Source organism: Phalangium opilio, unplaced genomic scaffold (assembly GCF_054372755.1).
Source record: "Phalangium opilio isolate 3A_F unplaced genomic scaffold, DU_Popi_V2 ptg000105l_1, whole genome shotgun sequence".
In the NCBI taxonomy this organism is placed as follows: Eukaryota; Metazoa; Arthropoda; class Arachnida; order Opiliones; family Phalangiidae; genus Phalangium; species Phalangium opilio.
In genome coordinates, this window is record NW_028324207.1 from 11210307 (window position 1) to 11231343 (window position 21037).

Below are 21037 nucleotides of genomic sequence, written 5' to 3' on the forward strand. Positions count from 1 at the left end.
CGGTTAGAATTTACTTCAGTTATTCCGACTCATAGACCACCCCGTAATACGTAACGAAAAGTTTAAATTATCTTATTGACTCACTTAAACAGCTACGTTTTGATGACGTTGCTGACGGGGACGGCGAATAATAGTGACGTAATTCCTTTTTACTAACTCTGTCGCTATGACCCTCCCGCCTCTTCTTTCATACCCCCGCCCCCCCCTTGTTCCGTTAAATGGGGGTGGTCCGGGACTTTGAACGCACGCCTAGGTATTACTCTGTTCTCCATTCCTACTTCTAAAATTAAATCTATCCCTGAAGAAATTAAGCGATTTGCTAGGACCTTTTTCTTAAAACAAGTCACGTAAGTACAATTTCCTTATTAACTAGGTGTGGTTGGTTGGGGAAGGCGTGTTAATTAAGCTGCGTTTACACGGAGACACTTTGGAACCGTCATCAACCGTTTTAGAAAGACCTAATAATTTTTTTTTTTTGAAAATAATATTTGCATTTTATCACGGAAGAATTCTGCTTTTAACAGCATGAAATTGATTTTTGTACTTTCCAAAACGGTTTCAAAGTGTCTCCGTGTAAACGCGGCTTTAGTTTCGTGTGTGCTTATTTACTACAGTATTCTATCGTGTTTTCTAACTCGCTAAGGTTAGTGAAACATTCAGGAAATACCAGCTCCGTATGATTTTAAAATTCAAATTAGGTTCAGATTTTATGGATAATTCTAAATAAGGACCTCCGACCAATCGCGTAACGCCCTGCCTTCCTGTTAACAAAATTCTTGTGGCAAGTTCCATGCCGAATGAAATTTATCACGAGATTTGATAAAATTTGCACGCGATGTGAAAATCGTGGCGCGAGATGTAGAGCGTGCTACTGGAATTTTGTTGATAAAAAGGGAAGGCGTTACGCGATTGGTCGGAGGGGCTTATTTCAAATTATCCTTAAAATCTGAACCTAATTTGTATTTTAAAATCATTCGGAGCTGGTATTTCCTTTGATGTTTCACTATGCAGACTGGTCTTAAAATTAATAGAAAAATCGATAAAAAAATCACTTGATTTTCTACTTCACCCTCCCTTTAAAGCTCTTTTCCCTAATGTCCAATTTCAAAGGTCAAAAGTTAAAAAGAATGACCGATGTTAAAGGTCTAAATTAAAAAAAAACCAATTTTCAAATGCCGAAAGTTAAAAAATAACCAATAGGTGTCAAGTTAAAAAAATGTCCAATTTGGGGTCAAAAGTTCAAAAAATGACAAATTTTATGGGTCAAAAGTTTAAAATTTCTATTTTTGAATACCATTATAGTGTAAACGTAGGCATGTTTTTTATTTATTTGGTATCATAAAGCTCATCATTAAGTTTTATGTATGACACAAACCGTCGGTACCAAAATAGTCCCATGGCCCGCCTCTATTCAGTTTTACGATTCTGTTTCCTGAGTACGTAGTCCTAGTCCATAATCATGAAAAAATATATGACCACAAAACAAACGAAATTTAGAATGAATTTGATTTAGATTTAATTTTAATTTCAATTAAATTTACATTTAATTTTAATTTCAATTAAATTTACATTTAATTTTAATTTCAATTAAATTTACATTTAATTTTAATTTCAATTAAATTTACATTTAATTTTAATTTCAATTAAATTTACATTTAATTTTAATTTCAATTAAATTTACATTTAATTTTAATTTCAATTAAATTTACATTTAATTTTAATTTCAATTAAATTTACATTTAATTTTAATTTCAATTTAAATTACATTTGAATATATTTTAATTTCAATCTAGTTTACTTTAGATTTAATCCACCTATATTCCATATCGCCGGAAGTTAGGCTTATCTCGGGATGCGTGGAGGGGAGTAACTTGAAAAAATTCGTCTGTCGTCTGCTGCAGTACATATTTTTGGCCTTTGTAGCAGACGACAGACTAGTTTCTTCTCCACGAATAGGGAGCTAACAACTGGCTAGGGGGAAGAGATAGTCTGACGTCACGCGGCCCCTCTCTGGTTGCGCGTAGAATACTGTTTCCAACTGTTAGGGGGGATGAAACTCCAGTAAGAGATAGAAGGGTGTGACGTTTCAGGGTCTGAACTGTTAACTCCCTATCCCGAGATAAGCCTAACTTCCGGTGGCGATAGGGAATAAGGTGGATTCAAAATTCCAAATATGTCCGATTGGATGTATCATCCTGGCGACAGATAGTCGACTTTGATGGACTAGAACATATTTAATGGTCCATTCAAATTGAGTTAAGAGGGAAGGAATGACGAACACCTGTTTGAACTTTAAAAGTCTTTGTCCATCCACTGACCTAATAGTAACAGAGAGGACGAATAGGGCGAAGCTTACACGGCCCGTCCAGACTTGACCTTAACATTCTGCCTCTGTATTGCGCGTTAAAACATTGGCTCCATGGACAAAGGTGGTTTAAGTATCGAACGTCCTCGTTGCCCTAACTTAAGCAGTCACGAACGCCGCAGTCCCATTGTTTCGCTTGACTGTTTGATGAAAGCAAACATTATTACGCGAGTAAACACTACACGGGTAAGTAATCGTATTTTTACCCAATAATAGTACGGTTCGTAAACAGTGTTTAGTCCAAATTGGGTATAGTAATTCCAAATTTGACATTGGAAAAAATTGAATTTTCATTCCAAATTTGACATGAAAAAAATTAAAGTTTCTTTCCAAATTTGACATGGAAAAAAATTTAACTTTCATTCCAAATTTGACATGAAAAAATAGATATTTTCATTTAGAAATTCACATAGAAATATTTGCTTTTGTCATTCAAAAATTGGCATAGAACAATTGCGGTTTTCGTTGAAAATTTTGACTAGAAAAAATGGTGTTTTTACCCAAACTTTTCTATCAAAAAAAAAATAACCGCAGTTTTTATTTCAAATTTAAATTTGACGCTTCGACATAAACTTAGGTAGAATTTAAAAAAAAAATCTGGAAAGATTTGTTGGTAATGAAATGAGATGACTTCTTTGATAAAGTATTATGGACTTCCATCACCGGTCCGTAATAGGTAGCCTTAATTAAACAAAACGGTGTTTTCGCAAACACGCCCTATACTTCATTATTGAGCTCCGAGGGGAGAGTCACTACGCGATTTGGGCTCTCGATATAATTTTATAAGATATGTTCCATAAGTATGGTCGTAATGCTACTGAGAGACTTTTACAGCTCGAGCTAGATGGAGGGAGAACGACGGAAGCGAGTCAATTGAAGTCGACTACACTCAGTTATGCAGTCTATCTTTCTATTTAGTCTGTACTACGATATTGACAGCGCTTTACCACTCGAATCTATGACCTCACTCACTCACTTCATGACAAGCTCCAGATTGTAACCAGTGACAAACTTATGGAACATATCGTATGAACTTATGATGTTATTTTGAAAAATAACTTTTCAAATAGGAACCTAGAATACATGTCAGTAAATAAATCCAAGTGTTAGAGTCTCGAAAAGTCATCTGTGTAACCATAAAGATATGTTCCATAAGTTTGTCATTAGGGTTAATGAGAACTTATCATGAAGTGAATAAGGTAGGTCATAGATTCTCGTAAAGCGACGCCTGGTGAGGCACTGACAAAGGCTTAGTACAGACTAAATAGGAACTAGATGTACCGAGTGTAGGACTTCAATTAACTCGCTTCCGTCGTTCTCGAACTAGCTCGAGCTGTATGTCTCTCAGTAGCATTACAAAGTATAGGTAGTGTCATACTTATGGAAGGAACATATCACTTATAAACTTATGGTGTTGCTGATTGGCGTCGCATATGAACTGAGGGAGTTACCCCTCTCTAGCTTTTTCAATTTTTCTTCTTGTCCAACACGCGCAAGAAAAAATGGCAAATACTTTGTGGCTTGCATGACCGAGATAACGGGGACAATCTGCAGAGATAAGCCGAGCACGAAACGGAACAAATGTTTGCCATTTTTCAATTAAGCCTCGCAATAGTGAAATAAATAGAACGTAGCACACGCTCTTCAGCACATTCAGTACAAACAAACTGAATAAGTAGAGTTTGGTAAACTTGTTGGGTTCTGTAACTAGAAATTGAATAAATTGAAACCGCAAAAAGAGTTGGTTGGTTTGTGAGCAATCATTTATCTCGCCTACAAACTGAAAGCTTTTAAGACGCTTTTGAAAAGGTAGAATAGCCAAGGATAGATTTAATTTTCGGAGTAGGAATGGAGAAACAGAGTAATGTGGGCGCGTGTCAAACTCCCGGACCCCCTTCCACGGGACGGGGGCGGGGGTATGAAAGAAGAGGCGGGTCATAGCGACAGAGGTATAAAGGAATTACGGGTATTTTTCGCCACCGTCCCCGTCAGCAACGTCATCAAAACGTAGCTGTTTAAGTGAGCTAATAAGATCATTTAAACTTTTCGTTACGTGTTGGAGGGAGGGGCTCTTTACTGGGTGCTCTATGAGTCTGACTGAAGTAAATGCTAGCCGTTCTCCATCCCTACTTCTAAAATTAAACCTATCCCTGGTAGAACTGTAAAAGATCCATTATTAGCCAATGCTATTATTATTATTTGGAAAAATGCATATTAGTCCTTTCCAAACGGTTCAAAACGCTTTCAAAGGCCAAATGTCTAATGTAAACCTGACTTTGGATCAAAACGTTTGCTCGTCTGTAAAAGGCTGAAGCGGAATCCTCCCTGTATGATCCGTATTGATTTTAGCATTTACGTAATAGTGTCGAGTGATTTGAACTGTGTTGGAGCCGAGGCAACTTCCAGTCGAGTCTATACGCATCGATGGAACCTCTTCGATTGAAATACGGAATATACGAGGTGAGTTGTTTCGACTTTCATGGGTGAGCATTGCCCAAAATAAATTTAGGATTAAATTGATGGCAATTCTCTTCGAAAACAATGATTTACATGATTTTGACAAGGATGATGGCCGTGGACGCGTAATCTGAGAGTAATCGGCGCGCTAACTGTGGCACAGCACAGGTTGGGTGGGACACCAAAAAAAGGGGAAGGAATAGTCGGACTCAATGGTAATTGGTTTAGAAGTGATACAGACGAACCAGTTACGATTGGGTCCCACTATTCCTCCCACATTTGGTTTTGGTGTCCCATTTGACCCATGGACAAAGCAATACTGAAGGACCGATGGCAGTCCATAGAGCCCCATACTAAGCGACTAAACTACCAATGTTAAGCTTACGTCCCCTTTTTCAGCCCCAAAATGTAGGGAGGTTATGATAAATGCTGAGTCAAATCCCGGAACAAGCTAGCGCCATCTAGACAAAATAAGAAGTTAGCTGCTTCCCTCTTTAGAACGTTGATTCCCCCACATGCCCCCACTATCCGGTTTGCCACTATCTGCCGCTAGAAGGCCCATTAACAAGTATTTTTCAACTTTCTCCCTCTGCCATCGGTCCTTCAGTATTGCTTTGTCCATGTTTGACCTAAGCTGTGCCACATATTACCCATCCACCCCTTGCCCATCATCCTTGATTTTGACAATGACAATTTAATTACGGAGGCGTTGGTCAAGTCATATTGTTCAAGTTTTTAATGGATGTCACTTAGAGACACCCATAACAGTTAGACCTACTGGATACGTAATGTGTTATGCATGGGAGTTAGCATGTATCATGCTCTAAACACCCAACAGGGGCTTAAAGGAAATCCCGGCACCGTTGTGTATAGCATTAATACTTAAGAGTCTTTGTTACTTTGATATTTACATCACTCGGGCAGTCAGTATACCTAGCCTGATTATAGCTTTGTTTATCGTGTAAGTTCCTTATTGGCCAGTCTAGATCACATGATATACTATCCCCGTCTAGATGAAGGGACAACATTATAACACGTTGGTGTCCCTTAAAGATGGCTTTTCTACTACACAAGGGCTATAAGCTTGGTAAAAGCTAGGTAAGCTAAAGGCAGGAACTAATGGGACCTAGTGCCTTAGGTCTGATTGGTCCCTGCCCTTCGTGTCCAGAAGATTAGCCAGATTGCTAGGGCTGATAATGGAGCCGCGCCTGTCACTTTAAGCCGTCTTAATGTCTCACTTTCTTCTCTTCATTTTCTACAATTTGATTTCAGGGAAGCGGGGAAACGGCGTTCGGCCTCATTTGCAAAGACATTGCCGATTTCTTCCAGCGAACACTCAACATAACGTCAGTTAATTTTTACTCCAACCTTTACTCTCATTAACCGCAAATAAAACCTTAAGTCAACTTACGTTTCTTTTTAAAGAATTGAAGTTAATGCGTGTTTTTCGAACCATTAAGTTCTTCTCACCAAAAACCATGTACACTAACCATAAGTTTATATGCTATGTTCCATAAGTGTGTCACTCGTTAATGAGAGCTTGTCATGAAGTGACGTAGGCGAAACGTCATAGACTCTCGTAAAGCGACGCCTGGTGAGTGTAGTCAATTCTCGCGTCGTTCTTGAACTAGCTCTCATTAAACCTCTAGCATTACGAAGTAGAGGTAGTGACATACTTATGGAACATATCTTATAAACTTATGACTTATCGAATTCCCGCTTTCTAGGTACGGAGAGTTCGGGGATGTGACGGGCGAAGAAAATGACAACTTTGAGACAAATTCAACCTTTAGAGACGTAAGTCCGTGTCAATCTCCCTCGCGTGTGACATAAGTTCATAAGATATGTTCATTCCATAAGTTTGTCATTGGTAACTTAGAAACTGGAGCGAAGTGAGTGAGTGAGGTAGGTCCGAGGGGTCGGTCATTCATGAAAACCCGTACGCTACCCGCGAAATCCAACTTAAGAAATCCGAAATCTATGCCGATTTCGAAATCCCATAAAAATGCGAAATCAGGAACGAAATCACAAAATCAACAAAGAAATCATAAAATCAGTACAGAAATCGTGAAAACCATTACAAAATTCACGAAATCCAAAATCAAAATAAATCTCAAAATCCGACGAAATCACGGAGGAAATCTCAAAATCCGAGGAAATCACGCGAAAAACCACAAAATCCAACGAAATCAAGAGAAATATCGGAAAAATCAGTTGAAATCACGGGAAAAATAGCAAAATCCGACGGAATCACGGGAAAAAATCTCGAAATTTGACGAAATTCATTGGGTATTATCGAATTCTGAAATCAAAGAAAATCCGATGAAATCAAATTGGATTTCGAAATCCCGTACACTTTTTCTAAAACTTAAGACCCTCGGGTAGGTCATAGCAACGTCTGGCGAGGCGCTGCTGTCAAAGGGGGCTTAGTAATGCAGACTAAATAGGAGGAACTAGATGGAAGTCCTGCAAAATTAATCGCCACCGAGTGTAGGACTTCAATTGACTCGCTTCTGTCGTTCTCGAATTAGCTCTCTGTTAAGTTCCTAGCATTACGAAGTATAGGAAGGTGTGATACTTATGGAAGGAACATATCACTTATGGACTTATGGTGTGGCCAACTCGCTTGAGCAGAAATTAATGTACTTGATAAGGAGTTGACTGACTAGGAGACAAAGCTTGCGTTTTTTAATGAATTCTAATTAACTCGTAATTTGCGTTATGTTGCAGGGTTTCGACATTTCCTTTTTGCCCTATTCCTTGAACGGCGGTTGGTACTACACGCGTTACACTTATTCGCTGCCCCTGATCTACAGTGACATCGTTCTGGTCTCGGGAGCTCCCCAAAAGATACTGGAGACCTCCTTTAAAGGATACTACGTCTTCCATAAACAAGTAACGCCCCCTCAATACCTCGGTCTTTTATGAAGACCATAGAAGATGCTTTTTTCACGTGATAACTTAAGGATGTTTTCACGTTGAAAGTTTATCTTAACACGCCCATTAATGAAATTTTCTATTCAAAGCAAATACTACCTAGATCCCACATCAAACCGGGCTTTATCAAAAGTATATAGACCGATATAAAAACAAAAAATACACTTCATTAAGAATTCCCTGCGTTTGACTGTAGACGACATGTAAACTTAAAAGCTAAGAACCCTCCGCTCAACCGCCTACAGAAACTAACCAATCAGGGAAGAGCTTCTTGGCGGAAATAGGTTTAAAAAAAGTAGTACATGATGCTGGCGATCCAAACGTTAATTTTTGGTGCTAGAGCTAGCGTCTGCTACTTTGAGCATATTCACGGCTTGTTGCCTGTGCCACGGTTGGGTGGGTAATCATTCGCAGAGGGGGTCGACACTATTCTGGCTAGGATAAAGGAGGTTAGGTCTTCTCAAATTACGTAGCGCGAGCAAGTTTCAACGCCGTATACTTTTTAATTTTATATCTATATGCTTTTGGCTCTATGAGCTAGTTTGGCTTTAAAAGCGAGTTCATCGTCACAAAATAATTCCTTTGAATTTCATGGGATCATAGGTTCTGGTTTGTCTGTTCTTCAGTCTCTTGATGACCTCATTGACCACTACTGTTCTGCGGTCACTTTTAGAGAGGAAATGGCTCTCAGGCCGGCGATGTCGTACCAAATGGAAAGTACTTGCTCTAATGAAAGAGCTAACCAACAATATCTGGAACTATTTCTGGTCGTTTTTTAGAATCCGTAAGTCCAAATGAAGCTTTCTTATTGCGAAAGCCTGGGTCTCAAAAATTCAGAGTTGGGAACAATCAACTGTATCATAAGTTAATAAGATGTGTTCCATAAGTATGACACTATATTATACTTCGTAATGCTAGAGACTTACAGCTCGAGCTAGTTCGAGGGAGAACGACGGAAGCGAGAATTACATGACTACACTCGATGGTTAATTTTGCAGGACTTCCATCTAGTCCTATTTATTTAGTCTGTACTAAGTCTTTGACAGCAGCGCAGCACCAGGGCTCCCTCGCTTTACCTTGAATCTATGACCTACCTCACTCACTCACTTCATGACAAGCTCCAGTTTGTAACCAGTAACAAACTTATGCCCAACATATCTTATCAACTTATGATTGTACATATCTACTTGGTTTTAAAAACAAGTCATTTTCACCGTGTACAGCGATACCCACTAAGGGTTGTTACATTTCATCGCGAGTGTTGATGTGGTGTTGGCTATCGATGGTGCTTTGCGTCACCACTCAACTGAACGCTTCGTTCACGGCCAGAATCTCCAAGATGTCTTACTCAAGTGTCGATACTTTGCACGACATAAAAATGCCTCTTTTCGTCTCCAGTCAATCTTTCGAACACAAAACCATTACGTTCAAAGTAAGAACACTTTTATTGGCACGCTTAAATCTCGTGACACTTCTCTCAACTAAAATCGACGGGTTAACCATTCTCAGATTATCTGTTTAACGTGCTGTTAAAGATTACGTTTAACTCCTTTAATGTAATCAACATAAAATATCTGCGCCATGTTGTTTTTTACGACTTTCAATTTCAAGAAATTTTTTCTTAATTAGGGGCAGGGAACGATTTAATTTTCGAAGTAGGAATGGAGAAGGGTTAGTATTTACTTCAGTTATTCCGACTCATAGACCACCCAGTATAGAACCCCTCCCTCCAACACGTAATGAAAAGTTTAAATGATCTTATTGGCTCACTTAAACAGCTACGTTTTGATGACGTTGCTGATGGGGACGTGGCGAAAAAAAGTGACGTTATTCCTTTTTACCTCTATCGCTATGACCCTCCCGCCTTTCATACCCCCCGTCCCGTGGAAGGGGGGTCCGGGACTTTGACGCGCGCCCACATTACTCTGTTCTCCATTCCTACTTCTAAAATTAAATCTATCCCTGGTGCATAAAGAACAATCATACTAATAACGTTCCTCAATATGCATGAATATAATGTAAAATTGGCTTTATTTCCAACTGTAGGCTTCGGGCGACCCAATGATTGGGCGACTTCTGCGCGAGATTGAATCGACTGGTCAGTACTACAGTTTCCTTTCGTTGCTGGACGACGAGTTTCTGGCCTTAATCAATGACAGCGTCATCAACATCATCACCAATACGTTCCTGCTGCGCGTCATGTCTCACTATAACCACGAGGATGGTCATTGGAGACTGTACGTCTCGCCTCCCATCGCCCCAGTCATACAAGGATTTCTGCTCTCCAACAACCTGTCACAATCGCTCAAAGAAGACATCAACCTCAGGTAAACCATTCTGCTTTCGAATCTCATCTTTTCCAAATTAGAAAAGTTTGAATCGGATTTGCACGATCACTGCAGCCTTTGTTTTGGTTGTAGGATTGCTTGGATATTCGAGAGGAAACCGTACGAGAACGTGGCGCTGGAATGCGACCGCTTCTCTTCGTTGCACCAATGGCGTCGCGACCCCAACCTGAACTCTGACGTCAGTCCTTTGTCCTTGACCGACACTCTGGCCGGAATATTTCAATACTTGATTAGCATTCTTCTGTCTTTGGCTTGTATCTTGGTCGAAATGTTCTGTACAATCTCGAGGTGGCTCATTTTTAGACCGTCCAAGACGAAGGTGAAGCCATTGGAGCCTCGAAGACTCAAAGGACGCGTGCGCATCGAACTCGAGATCGAAACGGACCTGGATTTCAACTTCAAACGTGTTAAACAAGTGGCTTACGATAACTGAGACTTAGATGGATTAAATTGAAAATATGACAACCGTGATTTTTATTGGGCCTTAAAAACATTACATCTTGGAGTGACTGTCGCTCAGTTTTCGGCTATGCGGCTTTGCCTAGTTTTTTTGGACTGATTGTCGGCTGCTATTATTTTCGCTTTCAAATACAGAACATGCTTAGCGTTTATATTTTTGTGTGTGGCGAAGTTATTTGGGCTTAATTTCAATAAGTGTTTAAGTAAATTGGAAACATCAATTTAAAATGGTGGATGGAAATAGTAAGACCTTGATGGAAAAGGATGGAGTGGAAACTCCCATTCCTATAACAGTTGATTCTGTATCAGTCTGGGAAATAGCAGTGCACTTCCTCTTGTCCAAAACCAGTTTATTAATTGCTTGGACAAGTTTTTTCAATTCAAGAAGTGCATGGGGTTACTGGTCCTCGTGATCAGCTTATTGATTGCAAATCTATGGGAGAACAAAGGCTGGGACTAGTCCGGAGATCAGTTTATTATTTCGGACACTAGAGGGGGTCACTGACTCACTGGTCCCAAGGACTAGTTTAAAAAATATCCTTATTTCCCAGCCGCTCTGTATCCCCACCTACGGAACGGCACCGCAGTCTATGCGGTTAGGTAGGGTCATAGGTTATGGAAACGTCGAGGACGCCCCCTCTGTCTTAAAAATAGCAGCAAGTTCTCATACAAATACAATGGCGCTACGTGGCAGCACTTAACAATCGCCTACCGAAGGGTAGGGGCGTGCGCGAGGTACACTGGGAGAGATACTTGAACGCAGAATCCATCTCGCCTCATTACCTCTCCGAGTGACGTATGTCACGGAGAGGTTCTAATTTCGACGTGTCTGTGTGTGTGTGTGTGTGTGTGTGTGTCTGTCTGTTGTTACACCCACGTGACCGCGTTCGCAGTTTGCAAATCGGAGCAAACGTGTTCTCAATTTCCGGAAATTTCGAAAATTGTATTACACTTACAGGCTATTACTCCATTGCCTGTCTAACATCACCAGCCTCTGGTCTTTGTCCATCCCACATGGACACCAGTCTGTACACACTGGCTTCTAATCACAATCATCTGCTGCTCTTTGTCCATCCCACATGGACACCAGTCTGTACACACAGGCTTCTAATCCCCACCCTCTTGTGGTCTTTGTCCATCCCACATGGACACCAGTCTGTCCACACTGGCTTCTAATCACCACCGTCATCTGCTCTTTGTCCATCCCACACGGACACCAGTCTGTACACCTGGCTTCTAACACCACCATCTTCTGGTCTTTGTTTTTGTCCATCCCACATGGACACCAGTCTGTACACACTGGTTTCTACACATCACCATCTTCTGGTCATTGTTTTTGTCCATCCCACATGGACACCAGTCTGCACACCTGGCTTCTACTCCATCATCATCTTTAAGGTTAAGACATACGCGGCGATCGGCCAGGGTTACGAGAAACGTCCGGCCTCCCTAAGGTGGGGCTTCCACCAAAGGTTCACGCAATTGCGCTGTTCTTATCCATGGCTGCGATTCGAAACCCTTATATACTACCTATTTTAGTAAGGCGAAGCAACCGGCGTATGCTTCATTTCAAACGCCAATATTAGTCAAGTCTCTCAAGAATGTTTAATTGTTCTTTTTTAAAACGATGTAACGTTCAATAAGGCGAATAACTAACGAAGAAAATATTAAATATTAATTATATTTATTTTAATATTTAAGATAATCTTGTTTCTCAATTTAAAATTAATACGGAAAGAGTTAAAAAGCAGTCTATGTTTTTGTCTGTATGTGTCCGTCCGTTGTTACAGTAGTGCGCTGCGTTAGAAGTTCGTTTTGTTTTGATGTGTAAAGAAATCCTACAGAACCATAATATTCCCTTTATCCTTAATATAAACTGAATATGTGGAAATATTTTTCGTAATTATGATGCATTTAGTACTTTTGTAGCTTTAAAGCTCTATTTCATTTTGATATTCCAAAGATTTTTTTTTAATATTATTATTTAAAATGGATGTTTATATATTACTTAAGCTATACTACATCTGTTTATAGCATAATCCTTTCTAAAATCATAGTGAATACAAGCACAACGCTGCTATGTTGGTCAAATGAACTCTTATTTGACAATAGGCCTAGTGAACCAAAAAGTAAAAGTTTGGGTTTGGGTTTGGTTTTCGTTTCTGTATGCAGAGACATTAACGGTTCAGAGTGAGCCGAAAGTTAAATACACTGTTAAATAATTAGGCTTAGATTTATAATCATGGTGGAAATTTGGGTCGCGTTCAGCAGAGCCTCGCGTTGCTGAACGCGGCCCAGGGATTTTGTTTTTGAATTTTGACGTCACGGTGCTTAGCGCTGAGCTAGCGCGGTCTTCAAAGAAAATAGTCTGCTTTTTTGATAACGTGACGTAAAACGCGTAGTTCTCAGCTTGGCGAAAAAACCATGGAGGAATTAATACAAATAGCTCTATGGGACTATAGCTATTTAATTGGCGTGAAACCAGTTGATCACGCGAGAATTTTAAGAGATATGTTAGTTTCTAATTTTAATTATAAAAGTTGTTATCTATCTCTATAAATATGTTATCCTACAATTTTTGTTAAGCCTTGGTACCTTGCACGCTTTATTGCGCTAGCGTCATTTATAAAACGCCGATGACCCGTTTTTCCCCCATCGGATGATTTTAATGTGTACAAGTATATCATTATTGGATGTAAAATGTCGTCTGATTTACAGTAAATTTGCTATGCTTTGTATACTGCTTTAATATTTCATAAATTTTAACTTAAGAAACATTTCCATATCTGGGTAAATAAGTTTGTAAGTAGTCGTCTTGACTCGGAGAGGTAAAATTTTGGTTTTCCCAACTTGTTTGTCTCTGGTAAAACCAATTCAAGAATACGCCGAAGATGCTGCCCTCTGGTTCTCTGAACTACGAAGCACACGATATTCAGTTACCGAAAGTGCACGGTTTGTTTGAGTTCATCACTGGTTGGGATGGTGGCGAACACCTAGCCTTGTCGGGTCGTGGAACAAACGACGCTCTTCCTCATAGAGGCTCAAGTGACAGTATAGCTGGTGAGTATTGTATTCAAAATGTATTTTCGACTCAAAATTGGACCTAGTACCATCCAACTGTACTTTCGTCCTACCAAAAGCATATAGATATAAAAACAACAAAGTATCCTACACTTCGTTGAAGCTTGCCCGCGATATGTAATATGAGAAGCCCCTCCTTTATCCCGGAATAGTGTCGACCTCCCTCTACGTTCCCGACCGTGGCACCCAGGGAACAAGCCATGATAGGCTCATGGATGCTAGTTCTAGTACCAAAAATTAACGTTTGGATCCCCTGTATCGTGTACTACCAAGAAGTGATATCTAGTTTATTAGGGAGAAGGTATAAGATGCCTAAGTATTCGCCAGGCGCCATAGTCCCTGCAGTCCCCCTTTCAAAATACAAGGGGGGACGTAAAAGGAGGCCCCGGGCTATTTCGCTACACTCTCCTCAGTCGGACAAATACAAGTAATTTTCGTACTCATTGGCGTCGCCACGCTGACGTGCACGCGTTTCTGGTTGTAATTTAGAGGCGGGGGGGGGGGGAATTAACTCCGGAGTCCGGACAGGCTACGTTTGTTTGGACTGCAGGAGATAAAGAGCTGGAAATGTGGAGGCCAATTTAAACCTTCTCCCTAATAAACTAGATATCGCTTCTTGGTACTACATTCTGTAGTACATGATGGCAGGGAATTCTTAATGAAGTGTACTTTTTGTTTTTATATCTATACACTTTTGGTCCTGCCATCCTTTTTAGAACTGCCTACATAGATATAAGATCATTCTCACTGTAAATACAATATTTGTGGTGTGACACTGGGAGAAATTTTGAGTAAAACCTACAATCAATATCAATCGAGAAACTGCGATGAATATTTCATTGCAAATGGACCACGAGTGTACCTGGGTAACGACTTTCATTTCCCGATTCTGTAAATATATCATAAGTTCAAAAGATGTGTTCATTCCATAAGTTTGTTAATCTCTGGTAACTTAGAAACTGGAGTTTGTCATGAAGTGAATGAGGTAGGTCATAGATTTGAGGAGGTAAAGCGAGGGAGGCGCTGCTGTCAAAGGGGGCTTAGTAATGCAGACTAAAGGACTAAATGGAAGTCCTGCAAAATTAACCACTGAGTGTAGGCCTAGTCAATTATAATCTAATCTAATCTAAGCTTTTTGTCTATGAAGTGATTTCCACACTAAGCCTGTGGCTTATTTACAGGTGGATCCCTTTACAATGCATAGAGGGGTGGTAGCTAGCCCCTATGCCCCCACAGCTAACCTACAGCGCCCTATACTAACTATTAACGATAACCTAGCTTCCATCGTTCCCCTTCGAACTAGTTATCTCGAGCTTTAAGTCTCTCAGTAGCATTACGAAGTATAGTTAGTTTTATACTTATGGATGGAACATATCACTTATAGACTTATGTAATATATAGTCACGAAAGTTTCTGTCCGGTGAATCAATTCGAAATTGATCAGGGAACACATGTTTTCCCCAATTCGTTCTCAAAACAGAACCAAAGTTGTTCTTTACTAGTTAGGACAGTTTTCACCAAACGGTGTGTCTTAAAATTTCCAGAATAACTTCTAAATATCGAGTCAGAAGCGTAAATAGGGTCAAATAGACAAAATTGTAATACCAAATTAGTCTCTAGGAGTGTAGTCTATAGACACCCTCCTTGTTTCAAACAGGCCAAATAACTTATTTTCTTGCCACCATATTTCATGATATATGTTAAAACTTGGTAATAAAGTTAGTATAAGGCGCTGTTGGTTAGCTGTGCAGACGGGGCTACCCACAACCTCTCTATGAATTGTTAAGGAACCCACCAGGGAGGATGTATAAGAGTGAAGACTCGTTCTGGAAAGGGAAGAGGTAAAAAAATACACGAAGCAGATACCACACACATCAACGCGCAAGTCGTTGGTAAAGGCGCGCGTCACGTGATCGTTGTTGGAAACGAGGGATATTCAAAATTATAAACAAGCTCATGTGGTTAGAGTAAGGAGGCTTGAACAAACGCATGCGCGAGAATGTACGCTCGCACTCTTGCAATGAGGGGGTAGCGGTAACCATGGTAACCGGGGAACGGCACAGTACCGTTTTAGGAACGGGCCGGGGACTACTAGTGCATTTTGCCTGACTCGTCTCCTAGTCTCCCCTCTTATACATTCTCCATGGACCCATCTACGAGTAAGCCACGGGCTTAATGAGGAAATCCCTTCATAGACAAAGGCTTAGATTCTAATTATTATTATATAATTGAGATGTGAATAAAGATAACCGTGCAAAAGAATTTGCAAATATTTTTTGTGAAACGCTGTTTTAATCCGTTTCGAACAAGCCTCAGAATCGTTAGAAGGTAGATACGTCATTAGGTTCTAAAATTGAATGCTTCGCGTGCAAATAAAGAAGACACAACGGACTTCGTCGAGGGGTTCGACATTTACACGAAATCCCTTAAAGCTTCTCGCGAAATCTTTCACACAAAATCACGAAATCTTTGACGCAATTACGAAATCAAAGGGAAAATTCCGAAATCGTTGAAGAAATCCCGAACTCTACGACGAAATCTGGAAATCCTTCGCGTAATCGCAAAAACGAAAGAACAAATAAACAAGTTGGCCGGGTCTCGTCTCCATGATCTAAGGAATAGGATCACGTGACTAACAAAGCTAGTTGACTGTAGTACAATCCGTCGTTGAGCGACGAAAATAAATCTCTTATTTTTCTGATTGGTTTTTAGAGTCTGACTCTTGAGTAAAAACAGGTTCTGCGCATGGCAATTGCAATCAAGCCAATCAGGTTATCCCTTTCTCGCCTCAAAACCCGCGAATGAGATCTGAGCAGTTATAAAAATTCAAAGGATTTGTTGGTTAGGTCTGAAATCCCGTACGCGTTTTGTTTTGGGAATGTCGGACCCCTCGTATTTGGTTCATGGGAAATTGAACATCCTCTGTTGAATTTATATACAACCACAAATACAGCGCCTAGCTCTGACGACTTCAATGACATTCGATCAGATAATGTTACTTATAACAGTCCTGTTTCGGTGTAAGCGTCTTTTCTAAGTACCAATTCAATTGGATTCATTCCCATCAGAGATAATGAAGTTTGCCTTTGGTTTGTACGAGGTAAGCTTATTACCCAGCATGCACTTGAGTGTGATTTGTTTGTTCGCAACAAGAATGTTAGTAAATTTGCCACGTGGTTTATTAACTTTTTGAGGTCAATTAAGACCAATTAATTTTAATGATGAAATGTTAATTGCAGGGCATTGAACTTTTCCCGGTGGGCCAGGTTTTAATCGAGATTTTGACCTATCTGAAAAGCTCCCTAAACTTAACGTGAGTACAACCTCGAAAAAACACTTAGAAGAACCAGGGATATTTAATTTTAGAAGTAGGAATGGAGTCTAACGGTTAGTATTTACTTCAGTTATTCCTACTCATAGACCACCCAGTATAGAGCCCTTCCCTCCACGGATAACGAAAAGTTTAAATTATCTTATTGGCTGCTCACTTAAACTTGATAACGTTTTGAGTACGTTGCTGACGGGGACGGCGAAAAATACGTAATTCCTTTTTACCTCTGTCGCTATGACCCTCCCGCCTCGTCCCGTGGAAGGGGGTCCGGGACTTTGACGCGCGCTCAGACTACTCTGTTCTCCATTCCTTCTTCTAAAATTAAATCTATCCCTTACGAAGTCCCTTTATTAATTTTGAGTATGAGGATCGTTGATCTATGTTTGCAGGGACGAGAGAGTGTTGATAGATGCCGAAGATGTTCAACAATTTACGACCAACAATTTACTCAAACAGGTCACACCCATCATAACCTTCGTCAATTATAGCGTATTTCATTTGTGTTTTTACTTGTAGGGCGTGGACTTGGTGTTGATTCCATACACGATGAACGCGGGATGGGACTACAAGTACTACGCTTACACGTCACCCATCGTCGAAGGGGACACCGTCATTTGGGCTTGCAAACCCCCTAAGCAAGACCAAACATCCTTCGCCAGGTTCTATGTTTTCGATCTGCCGGCAAGTCACCAATAAACAGTACTTTACTATCGCAAAGTTTTATTAACAAGCTTCGGTCGGTTTAATGCAATGCAATACCAATGTTAGAGTAGTTGCCGTCTTCTAGTTGTTATTGAGCGAAAATGTCTCTCCGTGCACTGAAATACCAGAGTTTCCTCTTGAAAAAGCAGAGTGCTTGTCCAATATTCCTGTCCATATTATTGGGGGTGAACAAGCCATTGTTATAAGTAAAGACAGAAGGGGATAATAGAGGAAGCGTGACACTCTGTATCCTCCTAATACTTAAGTTATGTAGCATGATTCTTCTCAGGCTTATCCCCTTTCAAACAAACTTCAGATGAGCGCCGCACCGTGCTAGGGTGAATTCTTTAAAACTGTTTGGTATTTACGAAATCCTCAGCAATCAAATTGGCACAAACCTTAATTTTCTTGACGTGGATGGGACAAAAAACCGCACAATCGCATGCGCCTTGGCAAATAGTTAGGCAGCGCTAATAGATATAGTAACGATGAGGGGGAACTATTTCGATCGCGTATGTGATTCGGTTTCGTGTCCTTGCGCACTCCAAATGTAAAACGAATGATGTTGGGAAGAATCATGTTACAATACACCACTTCGACATTCTGTTGTGCGCATGCCCGATGCCCCGCGCTCGAAGCGCCTCAAGGGGAAGGACTGGAAACTGCTCTTTGTTACCCCTACTAGCAAAAGCGCAACCCCACGCGGTTTTTTCCCTGCCCATCTTAATAAGTAATAGTTCGCAGTAGCCCGCTGTGGCGCCCTAGGTAATGTCAAAGGGGTGTATTACCCCTCTTTGTGTTGGTACACTTCTCTCCAAGAGAATAGTATTATGTACTTCTGGAATCGAGTATTCTCAAGTGTTAGTGGGAAATATGATTTCTATTTGCCCAGGTGACGTTGTGTATTTTTTCGAGTTTATTGTGCGTCTCCTTAGCAACTTCTTTCATAACCAAACTTGTCAGTCTCAAAAGAGTTAAGTACGGTCGAATATTGGGTGGTCAACTTTGGTCGCATTTCTGGTCTTTTTTTCGCATTGGTAAGTTATAGCCTCGGATATGTAGGTACATTGTAACCAAGGATATGTATAAATACTACCAAAAGTTCATAAGATATATTGGCCATAAGTTAGTCACTGGTAACTTAGAAACTGGAGCTTGTCACGAAGTGAGTGAGGTAGGTCATAGATTCAGGGTAAAGCGAGGGAGGCCTGGTGGGGCGCTGCTGTCAAAGGGGGCTTAGTAACGCGGACTAAATAGGAACTAGATGGAAGTCCTAGTTGCAAAATTAAGCACCACCGAGTGTGGGACTTCAATTGACTCGCTTCCGTCGTTCTCCCTCGAACTAGTTATCTCGAGCTGTCTCTTAGTAGCATTACGAAGCACAGGAAGTGTACGCCATACTTATGGAAGGAACATATCACTTATGAACTTATGATAACGTCTCTTATTTATACATATCCACGGTTTAGTCACGTGATTCCATGTTGACAGGCGTGCCACTCGTATCGAAACGAGATTCGTATCGCATTCTTTTGGCGTTTTGGTTGATAATGGTCTTACTCTTGAGCGTTCAACAGAGCTGTTCCTTCACGGCAAAGATGTCCTTCTCCACCTATTTAACTATACGAGAGTTCCTAGACATAAAACACTACCCGGACGCCATTCCTAAGGTCATGAAAGGCAGCGTCGTCGATGAGATATACAAGGACAAGGTAGTCCTACCAAATGTATATAGATATAAAAACAGAAAGCACACTTCGTTATAACTTGCTGGAACTTGCTAGCTCCTTTACCAACAGAATAGTGTTCCCTTTCCCCTCTGAAGTTAAATTTAGGGAAAAACTGGCTTAGTTTTACTTACTTTAGTCTTTGATTCTTAATGGGAGCTGAGTGTTACTATAATTGCATTGCAATTTTTGCAGACTAGGTCAAATTGGGATTTGTACATGAGGAAGCGTTATTACGTCATCGAGGATTTCGCTCTTTCCGAAACTTTACCGCGGATATCCGAAGGGAAGCAGATCATGGTCATCAATGACTTTTACCTTCCGACTATCGCGCAGTTGTTCTTGGAATCCAACTCAAATTACCAGTTTCAGTTCTCGCCTCCTCAAGGAGCCATCCTCCAAGGATTCCTCATGTCCAGGAATTTGTCAAAGGCACTCACGGAGGACATAACATCGCGGTAAATCGAAACACCATAAGTTTATAAGTGATATGTTCCTTCCATAAGTATGATACTACCTATACAAGTTCGTAATGCAGCGCGAGCTAGTTCGAGAGCGACAAGGGAGAATTGACTAGGCCTACACTCGGTGGTTAATTTTGCATGCAGGACTTCCATCTAGGTCCTATTTAGTCTGCATACGTAGTAGTTCCAGAAGGGGATAATAGAAGAAGGGTGACACTCTGTATCCTCTTAATACTTTAGTTATGTAACATGATTCTTCCCGGGCTCATGGCACCATTTTGTAAGCTCTCCCGCTCATCAAACTTAAGATGGGCATCGTACTAATTGAATTCTAAAACTGCATGTTGGTAATAAATCCTCAGCAATAAACCCACAAACCTTGATTGTCTTGACGTGGGACAAAAACGCGCAAGCTCATGCATAGGCCTTGGCAATAGTTTAGCAGCGCTAATAGATGTAGTAATGATGAGGGAACTATTTATCGCGTATGTGATTCGGTTTAGTAACCTTGCTATAATAAATGTTAACTCTGATGTTGGGAAGAATCATGTTACAATTACCCCGCCCGCTTTGTGGTGGAACACTACTCTGGAAGAGAAGTATTCGTCCAATAGGGGTTCTCCCCAGTACTACGCGAGTGTCCATCAACAAATCATAATTGCTTCTTAAATTTTAGAATGGCTCGGTTCTACGCTTGCAAAACGTTCGATTCCGTTTTGATATTGAGCAAAGTGTACTTGTTCTTGAACACGTGGCAATCACCAATCAACGAGGACAAAGACCCGCCGCCTCTCAAGTTCAAAGACTTCTACTTGGGCTTTAGAGCTATCCTGATTGGACACGCCCTCTCCGTCTTTCTGGCCATTTTCCAGGCCTTACACAATCTAAAACCGACTAAACGCTTAAGAAATAAATAGAAAATTAACAATTATTCAAGCTCAGAAATTTTATTTCAAGTATTTTAAGCCTAATTTCAATTTACGTGGTGACTGATTAGGCCTTCTTTCTGGCCTACGCGGTATTCCCGGTATGTTAGGTCATAGCCTCCTGGATCATGCGACGCGCGAGCAGCCTGCGTCCGCGAGTCACGTGATCCAGGAGGCTATGGTTAGGTTTAGAGAGGGGTATCGGTTCAAACGGTAATATTTTAAAATCATTCCGTGTTA

General features: G+C 40.6%; 4 protein-coding genes across 5 annotated transcripts; all 4 read left to right on the top strand.

Moving 5' to 3' along the window:
• The first annotated feature begins 4789 nt into the window (after positions 1–4789).
• LOC149629974 (uncharacterized) lies at positions 4790–9332 on the top strand. The gene is made up of 6 exons (XM_089851727.1): positions 4790–4825; positions 6095–6168; positions 6550–6619; positions 7553–7717; positions 8363–8543; positions 8983–9332. Exons 1-6 carry the CDS (start codon positions 4790–4792, stop codon positions 9279–9281), a joined length of 825 nt encoding a protein of 274 aa, XP_089707853.1. The 3' UTR covers positions 9282–9332.
• A 479-nt stretch (positions 9333–9811) lies between these two features.
• LOC149629975 (uncharacterized) lies at positions 9812–10682 on the top strand. The gene is made up of 2 exons (XM_089851662.1): positions 9812–10086; positions 10180–10682. Exons 1-2 carry the CDS (start codon positions 9821–9823, stop codon positions 10538–10540), a joined length of 627 nt encoding a protein of 208 aa, XP_089707788.1. The 5' UTR covers positions 9812–9820; the 3' UTR covers positions 10541–10682.
• A 2743-nt stretch (positions 10683–13425) lies between these two features.
• On the top strand, positions 13426–17674 carry LOC149629976 (uncharacterized). The gene is made up of 4 exons (XM_089851663.1): positions 13426–16747; positions 16887–16960; positions 17368–17434; positions 17495–17674. The coding sequence occupies exons 1-4, from the start codon at positions 16721–16723 to the stop codon at positions 17672–17674; spliced, it is 348 nt and encodes a 115-aa protein (XP_089707789.1). The 5' UTR covers positions 13426–16720.
• Positions 17675–17992: 318 nt separating this feature from the next.
• Positions 17993–20802, top strand: LOC149629977 (uncharacterized). Of its 2 annotated transcripts, XM_089851769.1 has the most exons (4): positions 17993–18717; positions 19172–19392; positions 19603–19865; positions 20548–20802. In XM_089851769.1, exons 2-4 carry the CDS (start codon positions 19231–19233, stop codon positions 20786–20788), a joined length of 666 nt encoding a protein of 221 aa, XP_089707895.1. In that variant the 5' UTR covers positions 17993–18717; positions 19172–19230; the 3' UTR covers positions 20789–20802. The 2 variants fall into 2 exon arrangements, with proteins under 2 accessions (XP_089707895.1, XP_089707894.1); XM_089851768.1 differs by lacking the exon at positions 17993–18717 and having other exon boundaries at positions 19157–19392.
• The last annotated feature ends 235 nt before the right edge of the window (positions 20803–21037 follow it).

Coding starts and splice junctions, on each gene's coding strand:
- LOC149629975 (XM_089851662.1), top strand. CDS start 9,821: ATGATTGGGCGACTTCTGCGCGAGATTGAATCGACTGGTCAGTACTAC. Junction 10,087..10,179: donor AAAGAAGACATCAACCTCAG/GTAAACCATTCT, acceptor TTTTGGTTGTAG/GATTGCTTGGATATTCGAGA.
- LOC149629974 (XM_089851727.1), top strand. CDS start 4,790: ATGGAACCTCTTCGATTGAAATACGGAATATACGAG. Junction 6,620..7,552: donor CAAATTCAACCTTTAGAGAC/GTAAGTCCGTGT, acceptor GTTATGTTGCAG/GGTTTCGACATTTCCTTTTT. Junction 8,544..8,982: donor CTGGTCGTTTTTTAGAATCC/GTAAGTCCAAAT, acceptor CACCGTGTACAG/CGATACCCACTAAGGGTTGT.
- LOC149629976 (XM_089851663.1), top strand. CDS start 16,721: ATGAAGTTTGCCTTTGGTTTGTACGAG. Junction 16,748..16,886: donor TTGCCTTTGGTTTGTACGAG/GTAAGCTTATTA, acceptor TGTTAATTGCAG/GGCATTGAACTTTTCCCGGT. Junction 17,435..17,494: donor CCAACAATTTACTCAAACAG/GTCACACCCATC, acceptor TTTTACTTGTAG/GGCGTGGACTTGGTGTTGAT.
- LOC149629977 (XM_089851768.1), top strand. CDS start 19,162: ATGTTGACAGGCGTGCCACTCGTATCGAAACGAGATTCGTATCGCATT. Junction 19,393..19,602: donor ATGAGATATACAAGGACAAG/GTAGTCCTACCA, acceptor CAATTTTTGCAG/ACTAGGTCAAATTGGGATTT. Junction 19,866..20,547: donor ACGGAGGACATAACATCGCG/GTAAATCGAAAC, acceptor CTTAAATTTTAG/AATGGCTCGGTTCTACGCTT.